We start from the raw sequence: 20,268 nt of genomic DNA, 5'->3' as shown, positions 1-20,268 counted from the left end.
TATATTTTTAAACATATCAAAAAATCAAAATAACTTGTTGAAAATGGGGCTGAGAAAATGTATCATGATTGTGTTCCCCTTGCTGCAGATCAACCTTGTCACCTCCATAAACGGGTTTTTGTTTTGTTGTTGTCTTCTCGGTCATCCTTGTTGCAATACGATGATACCATTGTTGCCAGTCCTTTAGCTGCCTGAATCGATAGTTTTGCTGACGGGTCGACTGTCAGCGCCCTTTCCAAACTATTTCTTTCAGAATGCACTGACAATGGAAATGTCAATGCTTTCTGTGCAAAATTCGCTGACAATGGAAATGTCAACTCTCCTTTGTGTTGTTCTGTATCTAAACGCTGATAGGTGCGTGATCAATGATAGATCAACAAAATTCACTTTAGCAGTGAATGATCAAAAACCCGAAAAAAAAGGATTATCAACTTCCTAGCTGAGGGTACTGGCAGCCTCCAAAATCACATCCACCTTGTCCATTCTCTATCTCTTGCTCTGTCTGGTTTCCATAGGGATTTTCCTTTTAGTTTCGTTGGCCTTTGACATTTTAGAACCTGCAACTTTCCCTTTGTTTATTATCAGGTCCTTTAATGGGACATTGTCGACATCTATCACTTCCTTGGCGAGGTCAGGATTTTGTTTTAATTTTATCTTCAACCTTAATTTGTTTAAAGGCCTGGTGTGAGGTCTTTTACCCCCTTTGAACATTTGAAACAGAGAGGGTTCTTCTTCATCCTGGGGTTCAGTTTCAACTTCTTTTCCCTTGGTCTGCTCTGGTGGATGAGTTTCTGTAGGGGAACTCTCAGTGGGTGGCTTTTCAGTATGAGGGGAATTCACAAAATGAGGTAGATTTTCAGTGGGAGGGTTTTCAGCAGTAGGTTGGGTCTTCTTCAGTCTGTCACTTCTTCTGGCATAAACCTTAGGAATTGTAGGATCAAAGGATGAGGGAATGTCTTTCTCTTTTCGACTTTGGGTTTCAGTGGAGGTGCCCTGAGAGGAGGTTTCTGCCTGAGTTTTCTTACCTTGTTTAGTACCCTTCTGCCTCCCTCGTTTGGCCTTAGGGGGCTGGGGTTGAAACCCTCCCCAAAACAGGAAATGGCTCCAAGTTTTGCCAGCTTTGGCCAACTGATTCTCAATTAACAACTTAATTAAGGCCTTGTGATAAACAAAATGAGGGGATGGGTCTGCCCTGGCCTGGAAACGAGCAGCCATGTGCTTGAGACTCTCCAATAAATAAAAACAATCATTCATTCTTACTTGTCCTGCTAGATGAGCTAGGAAATGAAAATGGTAAAGATTTACCCAGTTAAAATGCCCTTCACACGTGAAGTATGACTGGGTAATGCGTAGCAGCCCATGCCATCTGTCCTCTAGTCGGGATCTCTAGAACCCTGGCTTCCAGTTTCTGTCCTTGAACTTGACCCTCAGGAAAATGGGACATCAATCCTAGATAGAACGTGGTTTCTGAAAACCTTTTCCCCATCCGTAGGCAGGGCTGTAAATTATGTGATTAGTTCCTCTGTGACCAGGAACGAAAGTCCTCCTACCTCCACACGTTGTCCGTCAAACCCCTGGGCGAATGCTCGAGCCACAACGTCATGGTAATCAGACCCCCACTTTGGTTATCAGTTTTTCTTATCACTCCATGCATTTAGTTTTAAATCCAAGCGTGATAAAAATTCTAAAATCCGGAAATGATAATATTTTTCTGAAAGCACAAATTTAGAGATTTCATAACTGCTGAAATTGCAGAAATAAAACACAGCAAAATTATGATAGCCACACACAGAAAATAACACAGTGATTTTTGGTCAATGTGACCCTGCAAAAACCCCCTACAACTCTTGGGGAAATCAGTTTGAGAGCTCTTCTTTATTTCTGAAAATGATTTTACAGAAAAACTAAAATACACAGTAAAAATTCCAGCAACCACAAATTACAACTTATCTCGATTTTTGTGCTTGAACTCCACCTCGAAAATCATGCCAATCAGCAAACAGCCAAAACAGAAATTTTTACAGCAATAAAACAACATTAAATGTTGTATGGCCAGCCTCGAAAAATGTGCCCAGAACTTGTTGTCCCTCTTCCTTGATTTTTGTGCCTTTCTCCTGCTGTACGGTTTTTCCTTGGGATGCGTGCCAATAAATGTTGCTGCCCAGATTTGCTGAAATGTCTTCTTGCTGCTCTCCTTCACTTCCTCACTGCTCAAAAATTCTCTCCTTGCTCTCTCTTCTCTTTCTCTCAAATGCTCATGAAAGAATGAATTGATCTTTTCCTCTTCTCTTCTCCTTTTATTCTCTAAATGACCTTTTGGGTTACCCTAAGATCTAATGGCTGAGATTCATTTAGATCTAGGGATGAGAATAAATGTGCATTTAATTCCCACTTTCTATTTTTTAACTCACCTACTTAAATAAAGACCCACTTAGCCTTTTATTTCCATAGTCACTTTTTCACTTTCTAATTCTTCATTCACTTTAGTAAAGTCACTTTTAAATTAGAATGTAACTTTACCACTTATAAAGTCACTTTTAAATTAAATTGACTTTACCACTTATAAAGTCACTTTAGGAGAAAAGTAAAAAATAAATTTGGACACTTTTCCCTAGGCCATAGATCAAAGCCTTAGGGAACCACTTGTCCTCTGGTACCCAATTTTTAACACTCCCTCTTACCAAGGAAAGTGTTCCTCACCACTCCCATCTTGTCTCTGAAGTATACATGCTTGCCCCGTGGTAAGGCTTTGGTGAAAATGTTCGCTACCTGCTCATTTGTAGAAATGTACTCAAGCTTGACAGTGCCCTTTTGGACATAGTCTCTAATGAAGTGATACTTGATCTCAATATAATTTGACCTGTCATGAAAAACTGGATTCTCCGTGAGTTTTATGCAACTTTGATTTAACAGTAAATTACTGAAGGTCTCAGTGCCTGACCAAATAGACCAAACAACATCTTGCGAAGCCATATGGCCTCACAACTAGCCAAACTAGCAGCCATATACTCTGCCTCAGCTGAGCTCAATGCAACTAATTGTTGTTTCCGATCCACGACACAACTGCCGAACCCAACCCGAAACAACACCCAGAAGTACTCTTCCTATCTGAAGCACAACCTGCCCAATCTGAATCCGTGTACCTTGCCAGTCTCACTCCATCACCTTGTCTATAATCCAGGCCAAAATCCACAGTCCCTTGCAAGTAACGAAGAATGTGTTTTGCAGCTACCTAGTGCACTCTCCTGGGCTGACACATGAACTGACTCATAGTGTTAACTGCAAAACATATATCTAGTCGAGTGTTGACCAAATACATCAAACAACCAATCAACTGTCTGTATAGAGTAGGATCCACCAACTCGTAATCAGAAGCGTGAAGTTTCTTCCAGTTAGTGATCATAGGTGTAAACATGGGTTTGCAGTCCTCCATGTGAAATCTGCTAAGAATATCCACAATGTACTTCCCTTGTCCCAGGAAGAAATGCCCCTCCTCCTGCCACACCTCCAATCCCAAAAAATAATGCATCAAGCCGATATCCTTCATCTCAAACTCTAAAGCAAGATCTCTCTTGCAACCCTCAATGAGTCTCTCTGCACCAGTGATGATCAAGTCATCAACATACAACACCAGAATGAGAGGCTCCTCACCCACCACAATGAAGTATAGGTTTGGATCAGCCTCACTCTTTGTGAAACCCAACTGCTGCAAGTATGTATCAATCCTTGAGTACCAAGCTCTAGGAGCTTGCTTCAGGCCATAGTGTGCCTTTTTCAATCTGCATACATGGGACTCTTTCCCATGCACCTCAAAGCCCTGCCACTGCTCAATATAAACCTCCTCTTGAATGAAGCCATTGAGAAATGCGGTCTTCACATCCATCTGGTGGATCTTCCAACCCAACTCTACTGCAATCGATATAATGGAGTGAATAGATGTATACCGAGCTACGGGAGGGAAGGTCTCCTCATAGTCAACTCCCTCTACCTGTGAGAACCTTCTTGCCACAAATCGAGCCTTGAACTTCTCGATGCTGCCATCTGTAGCATGCTTTATCTTGTAGAGCCATCTCGAAGTAACAACTGATTTACCTTCAGGCCTCGACACTACCTCCCAAACATTGTTCTTCATAACAGAAGAATACTCCTCCATCATGGCCTCTCTCTAGACCTGCTGGCTGGCTGCCTCCTCATAACTAGAAGGCTCAGAGTCAACAATGCTTGTTACCAATGCCATGTAACTACAAAATCGCTCAGGTGGTTTACTCTCTCTAACCTGTTTCTTTGGCCCAGCAACTGATGTGGCCTCATGAAAGGTATCCTGAAGCCACTTGGGCTTCCTCTTCCCTGAGCATACTTCTCCCATTGGAGTGAAAGAATCCTCATCATCATCAGAAGCCTGAACTCTTGAAGGCCTGTCAACTGACCTCATGCTTGAACCTGTGCCTGTAGATGCTGAAGTACCGTGCGGACTGTCCATTTGTGGACTACCCTATGAATTGCTTTGTGGACTACCCTGCATGCTGCCCAAAGAACCACCCACCTGACTCTAAGAGCCACTGCTCACTAATGGACCTGACACTATAATCGACGTACCTCTTGATCCCTGACCACTGGATCCCTGTGACTGACTCAGCTGCTCCTGAGGGTCTGGTGACTCTGGATACTCTAACTCCTCTGACCTCCTGAAAGCTCTCTCCTTGAACTTCACATCCCGCCTGACAACCACTTTCCTCTATGTAGGAATATAAATCCGATAAGCTTTCGAGGTCTCGCTATAACCCACAAAGATGCCCTTGTCTGTAGTGGGCTCTAGGTTGGTCCCGTTCTCCTTGGGGACAGAGGAATATGTAAGGCACCCAAAGATACGAAAGTGCCCAACATCAGGCTTCTTCCCAGAAAAAGCCTCCTCTGGAGTCACATTCCCCAAGACATGATGTGGACTCCTGTTCTGCAAGTACACAACAGTGTTGCAAGCCTCTGCCCACAAAAATAAAGGTAACCCCTGATCATGAAGCATGGCTTTGGCAGCCCCTGTAATGGATCTGTTCTTCCTCTCTGTAACCCCATTTTGCTAGGGGTAGTAAGGAACTGTGAACTCCCTCCTAATGCCTGCCTCATCACAAAAATCAACAAACTCACCAAGTGTATCCCTCCATTGTTCGACCTGAGGACCTTGATCTTCCTACCTGTCTGGGTCTCCACAAGAGTTTTGAACTCTTGAAATCGCTTGAAGACCTCACTCTTGGTTTTCAAGAAATAAATCCAGGTCTTCCTGGAGTGGTCATAAATGAATAAAACATAGTACTCATAGCCACTCAATGATACATGAGACATTCGACCACTCAGATCGGTATTTATCAAGTCAAGGATCCCAGTCGCTCTGCTGTCACTGCTGGGAAAAGGAGATCTGACAAACTTCCCCATAGCACATCCTCTACATACATCAAGGTGATCCGAACTGAAATCTGGCACACCAGTGGTGATCTCCCGCAATGTACTTAAGGCCCCATGATACATGTGCCCCATCCTGCAGTGCCGAATCTCACACAACTCTGAACTGCTAGATCTGTTGTCGGTCCTGTCTCGGGTGTTGCTACTCAATGCCATCAGGGGCTGGAATGAGAACTTGTACACCTTGGCATGGCGCACAACAATCTCTCTAGCTGAAGAAGTTGGAGTTCCCCTAGGATATATAAGCACCTGCCCTCCCCTGAACAACACATCATACCCTCTATCCTCAAGGGCTGAGACGGATATCAGGGTCTTCTTCATTCCAGGCACATATAGAACATCTAACACTTTCAAGGGAGGTTTGGGTCCCCTATCAAATGTCAATGTCCCCACACCAACTACTTTAACAATGTTGTCATCACCAAGTACTACCTCCATATCAGTATCACCCTCTGAAAGCTTTGAGAAGTACTCTTTGAATCCTGTCATGTGGCTGGAAGTGCCACTGTCAACATACCAAATGCTAGAAGATGCTCTGCTAGAAGCGGGGAATGCACACTCCCTCTGAACCTATATGTCAGGTGATCCTGCACTAGTGGCCTCATAAGCTATGAACCCAAACTCCTGATCAAATCTCTCTAAGAAGCTCTTTATCTCTACAAAAGCTGCCATGGGTTTGTCTTTCCCTTTCTTGTTCTTCTTCTCCGGACACACAACAACATAGTGTCCCAACTTTTGACAATTCCAACATTTGACTTTGGAATAGTCCTTCTCCTTGTTCTACTGCTTGCCTTTACCTTTGCTTTTGCCTCCACTGTTGGAAGCTTGCTTCTTTGCTCTGCCCTTCTTGCCTCTTGCTAACAATGCCACATTGTCATCCTCCTCCACCTGTTTGGCTGCCCCAAGATGGTTCTTTCTGATCTCATTCTGAATGCAATCATCCCACAACCTCTCCCAATCGGGAAGGTTTTCCCGTGCAACAATGCCATCCACAAAATTCTCCCAAGTCTTGGGAAGACCATTCAAAGCAATTCTCACCAACTCAGTGGGTGCAATGATCTCACCTATAGCTGCCAACTCATCTCTCACTGAAGTGATCTTTGTGAGGTATGTTGTAGCACTGTCAGTCTTAGCTATTTTAATGGCCTTTAGGACCATTTTTCTGTTTTCATTTGAGCTCTGGTAAAGACTGGTCAAGGCTGTTCACATCTCATGTGCATAATGTCTTCTTGCTGCTCTCCTTCACTTCCTCACTGCTCAGAAATTCTCTCCTTGCTCTCTCTTCTCTTTCTCTCAAATGCTCATGAAAGAATGAATTGATATTTTCCTCTCCTCTTCTCCTTTTATTCTCTAAATGACCTTTTGGGTTACCCTAAGATCTAATGGTTGAGATTCATTTAGATCTAGGGATGAGAATAAATGTGCATTTAATTCTCACTTTCTATTTTTTAACTCACCCACTTAAATAAAGACACACTTAGCCTTTTATTTCCATAGTCACTTTTTCACTTTCTAATTCTTCATTCATTTTAATAAAGTCACCTCTAAAGTAGAATTTAACTTTACCACTTATAAAGTCACTTTTAAATTAGAATGTAACTTTACCACCTATAAAGTCACTTTTAAATTAGAATGTAACTTTACCACTTATAAAGTCACTTTTAAGAGAAAAGTAAAAAATAAATTTGGACACTTTTACCTAGGCCAAAGATCAAAGCCTTAGGGAACCACTTGTCCTCTGGTACCCAAATTTTAATAGTGCATCGGTGGAAAGTTCTTGCCACCTAGCCCGCTGGAATTGTTGTTGAATATCTGGATAAATCTCCAGAAGGTCGGGACCTTTGGGTTCATTTTTGTTAAGCTTCCGCTCTTCTCAATTATCCCTATGGTTTGGCGATGATGCAAATGAGAGACCGGGATCGAACATTGTATCTCTGCCGATTAATTTGAAACGAACAACTCTCCAATGCTAAACTAACACAACTTTGCAAATGACAATGGTGAAAATAATATGCGGTAAAAACAATGAGATTTTCAAGCGGAATAACTGATTGACAGGTGAAATGATATTTTTGACCCTTCGATAATTACAAAATCACACCATAGCTCTTCGGCGGCGGAAAACTTCACTTTCAATACGTACCTTTCACCTCCAGATAATTTGTGGTGTGACTAAGCAATGATTATTGTGTCGCTGACGTGGAATGTGTCAACGCGATTTTAAAAATCGGAATTCAAATAACGCTGACACTCCCATTGTCAGCATATTCTTGTTAATCATTTTCTGAACTCAATAAGCATTGATAATCCCATTATCAACATTTCTCCTGTTTATTACAAATTGTTTCGCCGACACTAAAATTGTCAGCGTTTTCTTGAAAAAATTTAAACTCAAAAATAAAATGTGATAACAGATGCTACCAAACCAAGTATCACAACAAGTCTACTTTCCACAACAAAATATAAACAACAATAAATCTACTAGTGAACAAAATATACACAACTTTATATAAAATTTGTACAATAACCCAACTTCGTTATATTAATCCAATTGAATAATACAATAGTGTAGGGCTCCTGTACCGGGAATAATGGCCCTCAAATATCCACTAGTACAAGAATACAAAAATGGGGCTTGGTGTCAGTTCGTTGACAACCAATCTGACCTCAAGATACTCCTATGCGGCCTTGCTGCAAGGTAACTCACACTCCAAATCAGTCTCAAGGGAGACCCTAACGTCCGCTCTTTCCTTGACTGAAGTAGCATCTACCTGCTGCCCAAAACAGAGATGTATTTCTCCTTATTTCTGCCCAGAATTGTTGTCCATAACCTCGGCCTCCTGCCCATAGGTACTCGGTTCCTAAACAGTCTCAAAGGAGGCATAAACTATTCCTTCCTTCACCTTCACTGGGCTCTTCTCTTTTGCGGCCAAAACAGAGCTCTTCTCTTAGACATGTTGCACCATGGATGTGTTAAAATAACCTCACACTCACCTTGTATTTATACTAAACACAAGGGCTCCATAAAATGACACATGTGGGCTTGACAACTGTCATTAGGCCACCTAACAGCTAGGCCGACCTAAACTTTGTGCCACCATGCCCACACATAACCTTGAAAAAATCATAACTCCATTTCTACATGTCAGATTTTGATGATTTTCGTTTCCTCCGGTTGCTCTCGGAGAGATCTGTCATCTCTATCACTCACATGCCAAATTCATCACGGTTTTGGCCCTGACATCGATGGGTACAAAACCCCAAGCTTGGGTTTCAAGCCCACAAGGCCACTTGTGGAGCTCATGACCTTGTGGAGCTCCTTCATGCAAACCCTCGATCCTCAAGGCTTGGAATACCTCCCAAGCTACAAATCTCAACAAGAACCACTCTCAAGGTACCCTGTAGCCACTTCACCCCTCACCACTTGAGCCTTGACAACTTCCTTGTTCACTTTGGCTGAGTCCATTTCTTCTATTGCTTTGACGGCTCTACGGATGATTTCTGGAGTTGCAGTTGGGCAAAGTTCTACTTCATGTCCCAGAATTTATGCAAGATGGAATTTCAATCAGAATACTCCCTCCGTCATATGCTTCCCACACAATTTGTAACTCAAATTTGATCTATCAAACTCCCCATCGGGTACACCAAATTCCCACTAAGGGTCCAAACATCTTGGCATGTTTGTTGAACTGTTAATGTAAGATTGAACCTAGGGCACAAGAAGAATTAAAATAAAATAAAATTAACAATCAGTATTTTCAATTTTTGACCAAGAAAAACCTTCTCCACTCAATGAAACAATAATGGCAAAAAAAACACACTCAAACCCAAGCAAAAATCGTGGTACAAATATGGGCGACTGAAAACCAAGGCAGAACAAGAAGAAAACAAAAAAAATGGGGCAAAATTTGATGCCCATGCCTGTAATCTGTGGCCTGCTGAAGAAATTGGTGTAAAATCAATTATTTTTTTGCTTGGGATCCTCAATAATGTGGGTTTTCTCCTTTATTTCCCTTGTAGAATAACCCTCCTGTTCCCTAGTGCTCTCACTTGCCCTCGAATTGCAAAATGAACAAAAAAAATGAGTCAAAACCTTTATTAAGTCGCTTCTTGGCATGCCAACGATTTTTACAGGTCGGCTTGTGAGCTTTTGGCGATAACAAAAATAATATCGTGATTTTTTTTTTTTAAATTGCCAATAAAATCGCAACGCGAAAAAATCGCAATTCAGCAATTTTATCGTGATTTAATTTTGAAGTATTAGTATGTTAAATTCAGGCAAATGAATTGAGACAAGGATACTGGTTGTTTTGAGAGAGTATTAGGCTCTACCACTATTAGTTCTGTTACAAGGATGCTATAACAATGTAGTTCTTTCTGTAGATTTTCAGTGTATTATACTTTGTCAGTGATTGAAACAAATATGGTGCAGATTAATGAAGGTGATGGTGCTTTTTATGGGCCCAAGATTGACATCACCGTTTTTGATGCTTTGAAAAGAAAATTCCAGTGTGCGACAATTCAGGTATTCATTTTGAAGTTTGTTTCATTTGTACTATTTAGTTATCATATTGAATCAAAGATTTATCTAATGTTTAGATGGGACTTGTTTGTAACAGCTTGATTTTCAGCTTCCTATTCGATTTGATTTATCTTACTCAGCTGAGGATGAAGCAAAGAGGGAAAGGCCTGTCATGATACACCGGGCCATACTTGGTTCTGTTGAGCGCATGCTTGCAATACTCTGGAGCATTATGCAGGGAAATGGCCTTTCTGGCTCAGTCCTCGGCAGGCAATTGTATGCCCGGTGTCAGAGAAATCTTCAGAGTATGCATTGAGAGTAAGTATGTTTGAATTTTACTAAATCATTCTTCTAGGAAATAATGGAGGGTGGTAGAAGCCTTCAGAATATGCGTTGATTGGAAAGTAGACACAATGTTTCTATATACATTTTCTCACAACATTTGTTCCTTAATCACACGTCTTTTCTATACTTGTTAGAGAATAAGTATAATGATTATTTGCAAATTATAGGGATTGTGTTCCAATCTTTCCTACTGATTGTAACGAGAAATATTGGTACTACTGTTCATGCATCAGGCTTTAGACATTCAAAATAATAGAATATGCTTGTCTTTTGGAAAAACTCCCTTTCACTCTCAAGAAATGTGTTTGAAATTGCATTCTATCTTTCCAGACCGGACCACTATGCCTTTCTGTTTTAGATATGAAGCCTTGGTCTCACTTCCATTTCTGCTGATGACCTCAAAATACTTTGAGATCGATTGTCATGTATCGTAATTCAGCAAGGATGTAAGATATGAAGCCTTGGTCTCACTTCCATTTCTGCTGATGACATCAAAATACTTTGAGATCGATTGTCATGTATTGTAATTCAGCAAGGATGTAAGATCCATATAGTACTTTATGCTATTTTTTGTCAGAATTTTCTGCAGAAACTGTTCTTTGGTGAACTGATGGAAGTAATTCAGTCACCAGAGTGTTTTGTTGACTAATAAAAGGTTGCAGGTAACATAGTTAGTTCACTGTTAAATACTGCAACTTGTGGAAAGTGTTGATAATAATGTATAGGTCATAGTAACCAGTTGGAGTAAAACTGAGCAATGGTAACTTCAGATGTCATGGTTAATTATGTAGGACATGATTGGTAATCCTTACCATTGAGTTGTGACTGGAGAAATAACTTTAACAACTAGAAAAGATAGAATGCTTTAACTAGCTTCAACAAGAACAAATTACAATAGTGCTATGATGCAATCAGTATGGATTTGTGTGCAATTTATAAGACTATATTGAATAATGATTGATCTGTTGATAATACAAATGATATACATACATACATGTTGATTGGTTACAAAGGTGGAGGGTTATACTTATGTCCCTTCGTGATTTATTATGATTAAGTACTAGTATGATTTATATGTGCTTTATTTATGTTACACTGCCTCTCCCTTCGATGATGCTTTATTCTTGAAGCATAATTGATAGGATTTTGCTACAGCTGAGCACATTTTCTTGGAGTTATTATCTTTATCTGGCTGCCAGGGTTTGATCTGGTTCTCAGTTTGCTATTGAATAATGGCAAGGGTCTTTCATAGTGTGTGCATCAAACATTCAAGTTCTTTTTGACTTGGGTGTTTAATGCACAACTTTAATTCTCATTTGTGTAATACCTTCTTCCTTCATTAAGGTTAGGAGTTTAGAATTGGTTTTCCAATGTCTTTAGATGTTGTTGTTGCATGTTTGTATGTGTTCTTTTTCTGTAATGAACAAGGCTTGTATTCTGCAATAATCTTCAGAACACATGATACATGAAGACATCCATTTAGGATAAGAAATATATATATGTTGAATAGTGTATAAAATATTTGATATGAGATGATGATTTGATTACAACTAAGGGTCCCGTATGGTCATGTCTTTAGAGACATGCATCTTCAATATTAAATTATTAATTATTAGTTAATTAATCATTATTTATGATTATTATCATTTACATTATCTTATATATTTTATTCATAACATTGTCTTCCTCTTCAAAAAACTTTGTCCTCAAACCTTCTTTCTCAAGGAACCCTATAATACAAGGTGTTGAAGAAAAAAAAGAGTTTTGAAGAATTATGTGTGTGTGTGTGTGAAAAATGTCATTTACCATTGACTTTAAAATATTATTTGACAAAATTATCAACGAGCACAAAATGGAAAACAACAATGGAAGGTTTTCATAAACTATAATTAACTGCGTTCCAGTGCTATTTAAAATTAAGGGGACTATCGCAGGGAAAAATGTCATTATTTCTATCTCACCAACCGAAGGTAAAAATTATATAAACCCTAAAATCACAAACCAATTAGTGATTCTTGAGTCAAATATAATCGAAAAATCAGACTGTCTTAACATAAAACAATATATCATAACCAATTTACAATTAAACATTGGGCATTATACATTTACATCTCAATTCTTTGTTCAAACCCTACGGAACGATCAAGGTGACATTACTTTGGGTTCACCTTGGATGGAAACTCTAGGGACCTTTATCGTAAATACGAAGAAGTTTTTGACATTTTCATACAAAAGGAAAAAAATAACACTACAAGTTGTTACATTGAAGCCAAATTTAGTAACACCAGAAGACATACAAGATGTTTCAAAAGTAATTTTTCAAGAAGGTAAAAAAGTATTACAAAATATGCAAAGAGAAGTTGACAAAATCACCACTGACAAAAATGAGCTTAAAGACCATAGTGAAAAATTACTAACGCAAATTAAGAAGCTTAAGAAGGACAAGAATTCGTTGGAAAACAAGGTACAACACCTTATTGAGAAGGAAACATTGAAATCTTCAAATGTAGAAATTCAAGTTGAAGAGAAAGGAATGAAATTGAATACCGATCTAGTGAATATCACAACTCAAGAAGAAGACAAGCCAGTTGAAGGAAAAACATACTTAAATGTTGCAGTTTTGACGATGAAAAATCCAAATGAAGATTCCGGAACCAACTCAACAACACCCATTTTTGAACTAAATCAGGAAGTTGTCACATGCATGATAAGGGAAAATTAAGCCACAAGAACTCCTTATCGTCATCAGAATCACAAGAGAGACAACTCAATCAGTTGCATATCTATATCACCTCCCTTCTCCCTCTCCTTGAGACAATTTTATTTATCACTCAAAGGATCCCATCATCTTGTATCAACAAAGATGACAAATCCAAGAATTTGTAAAAGAAGCAAACAAATTACAAGACAAGAAACAGATGACACGCCTTGTCGGTGAAAAGCTTTGAGGACAAAGCTTTTCGAAGAGGAAGGCAATGCTATGAATAAAATATACACAAAAATAATAAAAATGATATAAATAATAATAATGATGAATAATGATTAATTAACTAATAATTAATATTGAAGAGGCATGTCTCTAAGGGCACCGGCCTAAGTATATAAGTGGGCCCTCACTTGTAGCATCAATTATCGTCTCATATCTCTTTTGTATTCAAAAAATTATATATATTTATTAACCTATGATGGATACTTTTATATATAGCTTGAGTGGGCCTAATGGTTAAGAGCATGTGTTTCCTCCTAAGAGGTCACACGTTCAAAACCAGAGGGGGGTAGAGTATGTATGCCTTCGTAGACTTAGCAGTCAAATCGCTGCGCGGAGGTGGGTCCCTTGTCCCACAAACAAAGGGGTCTCATACACCAATTTGGTGTTTGGCTTGGCTGTGACCTTAAAAATGGATATTATTATTATTATTATTATTATTATGAATCTCTCCGCTGCATATACGAACTTTGTTTGTTACATTTTCCTTTACTTATTAGTTGTGAATCATTTGCTTGCAATATGAGATTTTAAACACTCAGTTTATCATTTTTTCCTTGCCAATTAAATTCCATGAACTATTCTATGAGATTTGTGGTTTAAATGCCCAGTGAAATCAACCATTCAACACCTAATACCATATCCATTCCATGAATTGGTAGAGTGCAGGACCCTATTTGCATTTTGACATGTTTTATATGTCCATCTTTGTACTCCTTTGACTTCCTATTCATTATTGATCGTAACTATGATATCCTTGGTAGGATATACAAAAAGGGTTAATTTCTTTGCAAAATTGATGTCTACACAATTCTGCGTGCTGCCAACATCTACTAGTATCGTTACATCCCTACTTTTTAATGCTTACTCTGAGTTTCAAAAATTTTAACTTGCATTTTTCCTGTCATGACTGCAAGAAAAGCTCTGTGATTGATTTTTTCTTTCCTTGGGCCCTGAGTCTTATCAATATTCCTTGGGTGAGGCCCTGAGTCCTTTATCTTTATTTGCATTTGGTTCTAGGTTCAGTGCTCTCTAAAAGAGAGCTGAAGAATAACATGTTTGACAGCTGTGCTATTATACACCTCTTCTTATGATATGATCCACTAGAAATGTATTAGACATGTGTTCGAATATGAGCAGATTTATGGAGATATGATATCAAGACGTGGCATATTTGGTTTGGTCCTTATTTGCTGAGTCTTTATATGTTTTGCAGGTTCGTGATCAGATTCATCAAGCTGGTTATTATGTTGATGTTGATACGTCAGACAGAAAGATTCAGAAGAAGGTACACAAATGTTTTTCTTCTGTATTTTTCTTTTTTACAAATGTGCTTCAAATTAACTATTAAATACGACATATTATAAAAATTGTTGCTGCCAAAAAGCTTCACCACTATAATGTCATCATAGGAGCAATCAATAGAAAAGTCCTATGAACCTGAAACCACCATTTGAAGGATTTATAGGCTGTGATACTGCCTATACTAGCGTCCATGTAGAAGGTCCAACAAAGGAGGCTACCTTGTGGTAACAAAATGGGAATGCACCACTGTCACCTCAGTACAATATCCCTTTCATTTTAGGCCAGGTCCCAAAGGCCAAGGGCTTATCCTTATCTATCAATAATAGATCTTAAGTAAATCTACTCAAGCTTAGATTTACTTCAATGAATGAATCCAACAAATATATAGCAATGTAACAATACAAAGATTCCAGCAAGTGATTAATTTCCTTAAGATAACACTTCAATGACAAAAAGCATTGAACCACAATTATCCACTTAAAGAGTTACAAGTTAGAAACTGATGGATAGATGCCAAATCTAATTGTAAAGTGTTCATGAACGCATAACTTTAGTTTTTCATTAGATTGATTAACATCCCAGGTAAATGAAATTTAGAAAGTGCCACTTGAAAAGAAAACACTACCTTGAGGTAACAAAATGGGAATGCACCACTGTCACCTCAGTACAATATCCCTTTCATTTTAGGCCAGGTCCCAGAGGCCAAGGGCTTATCCTTATCTATCAATAATAAATCTTAATTAAATCTACTCAAGCTTAGATTTACTTCAATGAATGAATCCAACAAATATATAGCAATGTAACAATACAAAGATTCCAGCAAGTGATTAATTTCCTTAAGATAACACTTCAATGACACAAAGCATTGAATCACAATTATCCACTTAAAGAGTTACAAGTTCGAAACTGATGGATAGATGCCAAATCTAATTGTAAAGTGTTCATGAACGCATAACTTTAGTTTTTCATTAGATTGATTAACATCCCAGGAAAATGAAATTTAGAAAGTGCCACTTGAAAAGAAAACACACTAAGCTAATTAGAATCATAAGAGATGAAATCAACTAGCATAAATTAATTGTGATGTGATTTTAAGTGCCAATCAATCATATGTTTGATTAAGGACAAGCTCAAGACTGTCCTAGACTTTCAAATCTGTTTTATTAATGACTTATTGCAGAATTCCAGATTTAAAGTTACAGAAACAATGATCCAAGAGTGATATTTCAACTTTTATGCAGGATGTCTGAAGCAACAAAACTTATAGCTTGTTGGTTTTAATCTAAAAACATGCAAGAGGTATTTGTAGCAATAATTTATTATATATAAAAATGTATAAGTGACGTCGAATGTTATAAAAATGTTATAAGTGATGCCATCATACATGCTTTAACGAAGTGGCACCAATACTTGCTTGGGAGTAAATTTTCAATCCGAACCGACCACAACAGTCTTCAATTTTTACTTCAGCAAAAGACTATCAATAGAACAATAGAAGTGAATAAAGAAGCTGTCAGCTTTCGACTTAGAAATATTGCATAAGAAAGGAAAGGAGAATGTCGTAGTCGATTCACTCTCATGTAAGGATGATGACAATACAACTTGTGCCGCCATGATAATTGTTCCGGAATGGTTGGACGAAATAGGAGCCTAATATGCCAAGGATGAGGATTGTGATTCCATGATTAAGAATATCAGTGAATATACCAATTTTGAGTGGAAGAATGACATAATGTGGTACAAAGGTAGAATTTACCTAACACCAACATCCAAATTTAAGTTGAAAATTCTAAAAGAATCTCACAATTCACCGGAAACTGGACATGTCGGGTTCCATAAGACTTACTACAACATTCGACAATCATTCTATTGGAAGGGCATGAGCAAGGAAATTCAGAAATATGTTGCAGAGTGTGATATTTGTCAAAGGAATAAGAGTGAAAATATCCCAACCCTGGGTTTGTTACACCTGCTACACATTCCCAACAAGAAATGGGAAGAGATTTTGATGGACTTCATAAAAGGACTACCTGTGTCTGACGGTAAGGACAAGATATTTGTTGTAGTCGACAGACTCACTAAATATGCCCATTTTATGGCCATCAAAAAAACTGACACAACTAAGCAAATTGCGGATATGTTTTGTAAAAACATCTACAAACTGCATGGGTTTCCCAAAATCATAGTAAGTGATAGAAACACAAGGTTCAAGGGTAGTTTTTGGAAGGAATTCTGCCACCAGACATGAATATCCCTCAACATGAGTTCAACTTATCATCCCCAGACATATGGTCAAACGGAGGTTGTGAATAAGTGCTTGGAAACATATCTTTGTTGCTTCATCATTGATAAAAAAAATAAGTGGACTTAGTGGCTACACCTGGCGGAGTGGTGGTATAACACCACCTACCATACGTCGGCTAAAATGACACCTTTCCAAGCTCTCTATGGTTATGAACCAACCAAATGGAAGGATTTTGCACTACTCGATTCTATGGTTCCAACAGTAAAAAAACCACTTAGAAGAAAACCAAAGAATCATTAACTTATTAAAAGAGAATCTAATGATGGCACATAATAGAATGAAACAACAGGCCGATAGACATCGCATTGAAAGAGCGTTTGAAGAAGGAGATTGGGTCTTTGTTAGACTTCAACCCTATAAGCAGTTGTCATTTAAACAAGGAAAGAATAAACTATCACCTAAATATTATGGTCCATATCAAATAATAATAAAAAATAAGTAGCGTGGCTTATGGACTGAAGTTACCCGACCACTGTCGAATCCATAACACCTTTCATGTATGAAATTTGAAGAGAGTACTAGGGAAAAACCAAGTAGCTCAAACAGAAATACCAGAGATTGATGAAGAAGGAAGAATCGTCCTAGAACTAGAAGGTATACTTGCTACTCGAGAGAAGGTACTACAGTCCAAGACAAGAAGGGAGTACTTCATCAAACGGACGAAATTACCAGAGGAAGATTCATCCTGGGAATCAGAACGTTTCCTTCAACAACACCCGACGTTACCCATGCTTTGAGGACAAAGTATTTTTAAGGGGAAGACAATGTTACAAATATAAATTACATAAAATAAAGTTAATATAAATAATATAAATAAAATAATCAAATATTGATTATGTTAAATAGTCATTAAGTTAAGTGAAAAGGCATGTCTACAAGACATGCCCAATCGTGAAAGGACACCTGCCTAGTATATATGCGGGTCCTCATTACAAAATTCGACATCACTTATACATTTTTATATATAATAAATTATTACTACAAATACCTCTTGTGTATTTTTACATTAAAACCGACAAGCTATAAGTTTTGTTGCTTCAATGTCTTGGGCGTTTGGCTAGGGTGTTATGATATTCACCATTTTAGTAACCCAAATCCGCTTAGAATCAAGTTCACAATAAATATATCAATGAAACATAGCAAGAACTTGAAATGAGAGTTAAATGCCTTCTAGGGTTTAGCAAGATTAGTTGTAGAATTTACCAAGATAATCTCCAAATGAAAGATATGCAATTAAATACCATATACATAAGTATTTCACCACTAGAGAAAAAAAAGTAAGCTTGTCATAGTCTTCTAGTGAATGAAATAGATGGTAGGTCTAGTTATATATGTTCTTTAAAAGAAGAAAACATAGTCTTAGGGTTAATGAAAAATTGTGTTTGTAGATCGTTATGGAATTTCCAAATGTAAATAAACTTCAAAATCAAACCAATTCAAGATAAATAATCCTTTAAGCCACAAAACAAAAGGGCCAAATTGCCTCTTTGGCCTTTAGGGTTTCAAGATAAGAAATTAAATTCAAACCCTAACTTATTATAGTATAGAAAATGAAATGTGTGCTAGACTACGAAAGAAATCCAATTAATGTTTATTCCTTAGATTTCTTTCTTATAAAAAATGAGAAAGGGAATTTTGGATTTCTTAGTTTTGGTTGGTCGTTGGGAGAATACGAGTGTCTTATTGCAACCAGGGTTTTTCGGTTACAAAAACCTCTATTCAAAATTTGTTTATTTTAGCTTTAGAATTAAGACCTAAATGGAAGATCAAACTCTTATTTAATCAAGACAAACTATGAAGACCAATGTTTTTAAACTTGGACTCAAACTTAGAATTGGTTGAGGGTCAACTCGAACTCGGGCTTTGATTCTGATTGTCTTGGATTGTTCTAGTTTCAATGACTTAGTTTACTAAAAAATACATAAAATATTTAGATTGTAATAAAAAAACCTATATTTGATAGATTTCAAACCATTAGTGACAAAATATGCAAAGTCTAGTCATCAATATGCTCTGTAAGGGTGAATATATAAAAAAAAATTAAAATTCCACCGAGTGTAATACATTTCAACAACAAAACACATAATCAACAAGCCTCTAAATGGCCTCTAGGCTTTAAAGTCTAAAAACAATGCTACAACAATCTCTTTTTTCCTAAGCATTGTCTTCAAATTTCACAAACTGATTTTGCAATTTCAATCTAGTCTGTCCAATTTACTCTAATGTGGCCATCAATGGGGGAACTTGGCCTCTTATACCAGCCACATGTTTTTTAAACCTACAAATCCTGTGCCAACCCCTTAATGCATTTCTTGCAATATTGGCAATAAATCTCCTCATCAACAAGATCAACATAATCCATGTAAGGTCTTTGACTATATGGGTGGTGGCCATGGTAAAATTCTAATATGCAAATTTAAATATATAACATTGCAAGGAGCAATCCCTATCATAAATTCTTAATATTCAAAGTTCATACTTTAAAGTTGAAACTAGTGGAAGGGACTGATATTAGATCTACAATTTAATGAGAGGTAAACATAGGGAGATATTATCATTTAGTTGTGAACATATTGTATACTTGGTTGGGATAGTGTGGTAAACAAAGGTTGCGGGGGACTTGAGCGCTCTCCCTAACTTTTTTTCGTATTTTTTTTTTTTTTGCAAACACATTCCAAACACATTTTTTTTTCAAAGAAACAAGAATTTTTTAGTGGAAAAGCCTAATGATCAAGCCCATGGGCCTAGTATTGATATGCAATTCATGGTAATGTTAAATTCTTAAAGTAAAAGTGACATTCTCCTTTATCTTTCATTTTCATCATTTTACTTAAATTTTTAACATTGTCATGAAATGACTTAGGATGTTTGAGAGTGACTCCGACCTTATTGTATTTCATATGGAGAAAGTAGAATTTAGATCTTACTCAAAATCCAATAAACATCAGTCTTTTTCAGGATTTCAGGATTGGGGGGATTGCAATGTTTCCATTGGATTTTGTCATGTACTAGGGTATGAAACTTGTATTTAATCAAGAGCACCAATCCCTCTATGTACCTTGATATTAGTGACATTGGTTGTCGAACTCCTCTATCATAACCCTAATGAAAATGTACCCATCACTCAAACAAAATATTGACTTGACATGCTACATTTTTTCTATCTTATGTTAATGCTTAGAGGGTGATATTAATGACAATGATCCCAAGATAGGCAATGATTTTGATGATATGTAGGTATTTGTTGTAGCATGTTTTTTTTTGGATGCTAGAGCCCATATAGAGCCTGTTTATTGATGTATTTTCAATTCAGAGATGGATTGCACTTGATGTTATTTTGGTTATGTGGAC

General features: G+C 37.6%; 1 protein-coding gene across 1 annotated transcript in view; it reads left to right on the top strand.

The window, feature by feature from the left end:
• The window catches only part of LOC149138146 (threonine--tRNA ligase, mitochondrial 1-like), a 238,096-nt gene that overhangs the window by 176,526 nt on the left and 41,302 nt on the right, over positions 1 to 20,268 (top strand). Inside the window, 4 exon segments of the mRNA XM_089446457.1 lie at positions 9,887 to 9,979; positions 10,074 to 10,194; positions 10,197 to 10,294; positions 14,524 to 14,595. Of these exon segments, the coding sequence (XP_089302583.1) occupies positions 9,887 to 9,979; positions 10,074 to 10,194; positions 10,197 to 10,294; positions 14,524 to 14,595 (384 nt within the window).

This window comes from Pinus tabuliformis, chromosome X (assembly GCF_031772625.1).
Source record: "Pinus tabuliformis cultivar Carrire ecotype Pingquan chromosome X, CPIR1, whole genome shotgun sequence".
Classification (NCBI taxonomy): Eukaryota; Viridiplantae; Streptophyta; class Pinopsida; order Pinales; family Pinaceae; genus Pinus; species Pinus tabuliformis.
This window is presented reverse-complemented; position numbering and strand designations above follow the sequence as displayed.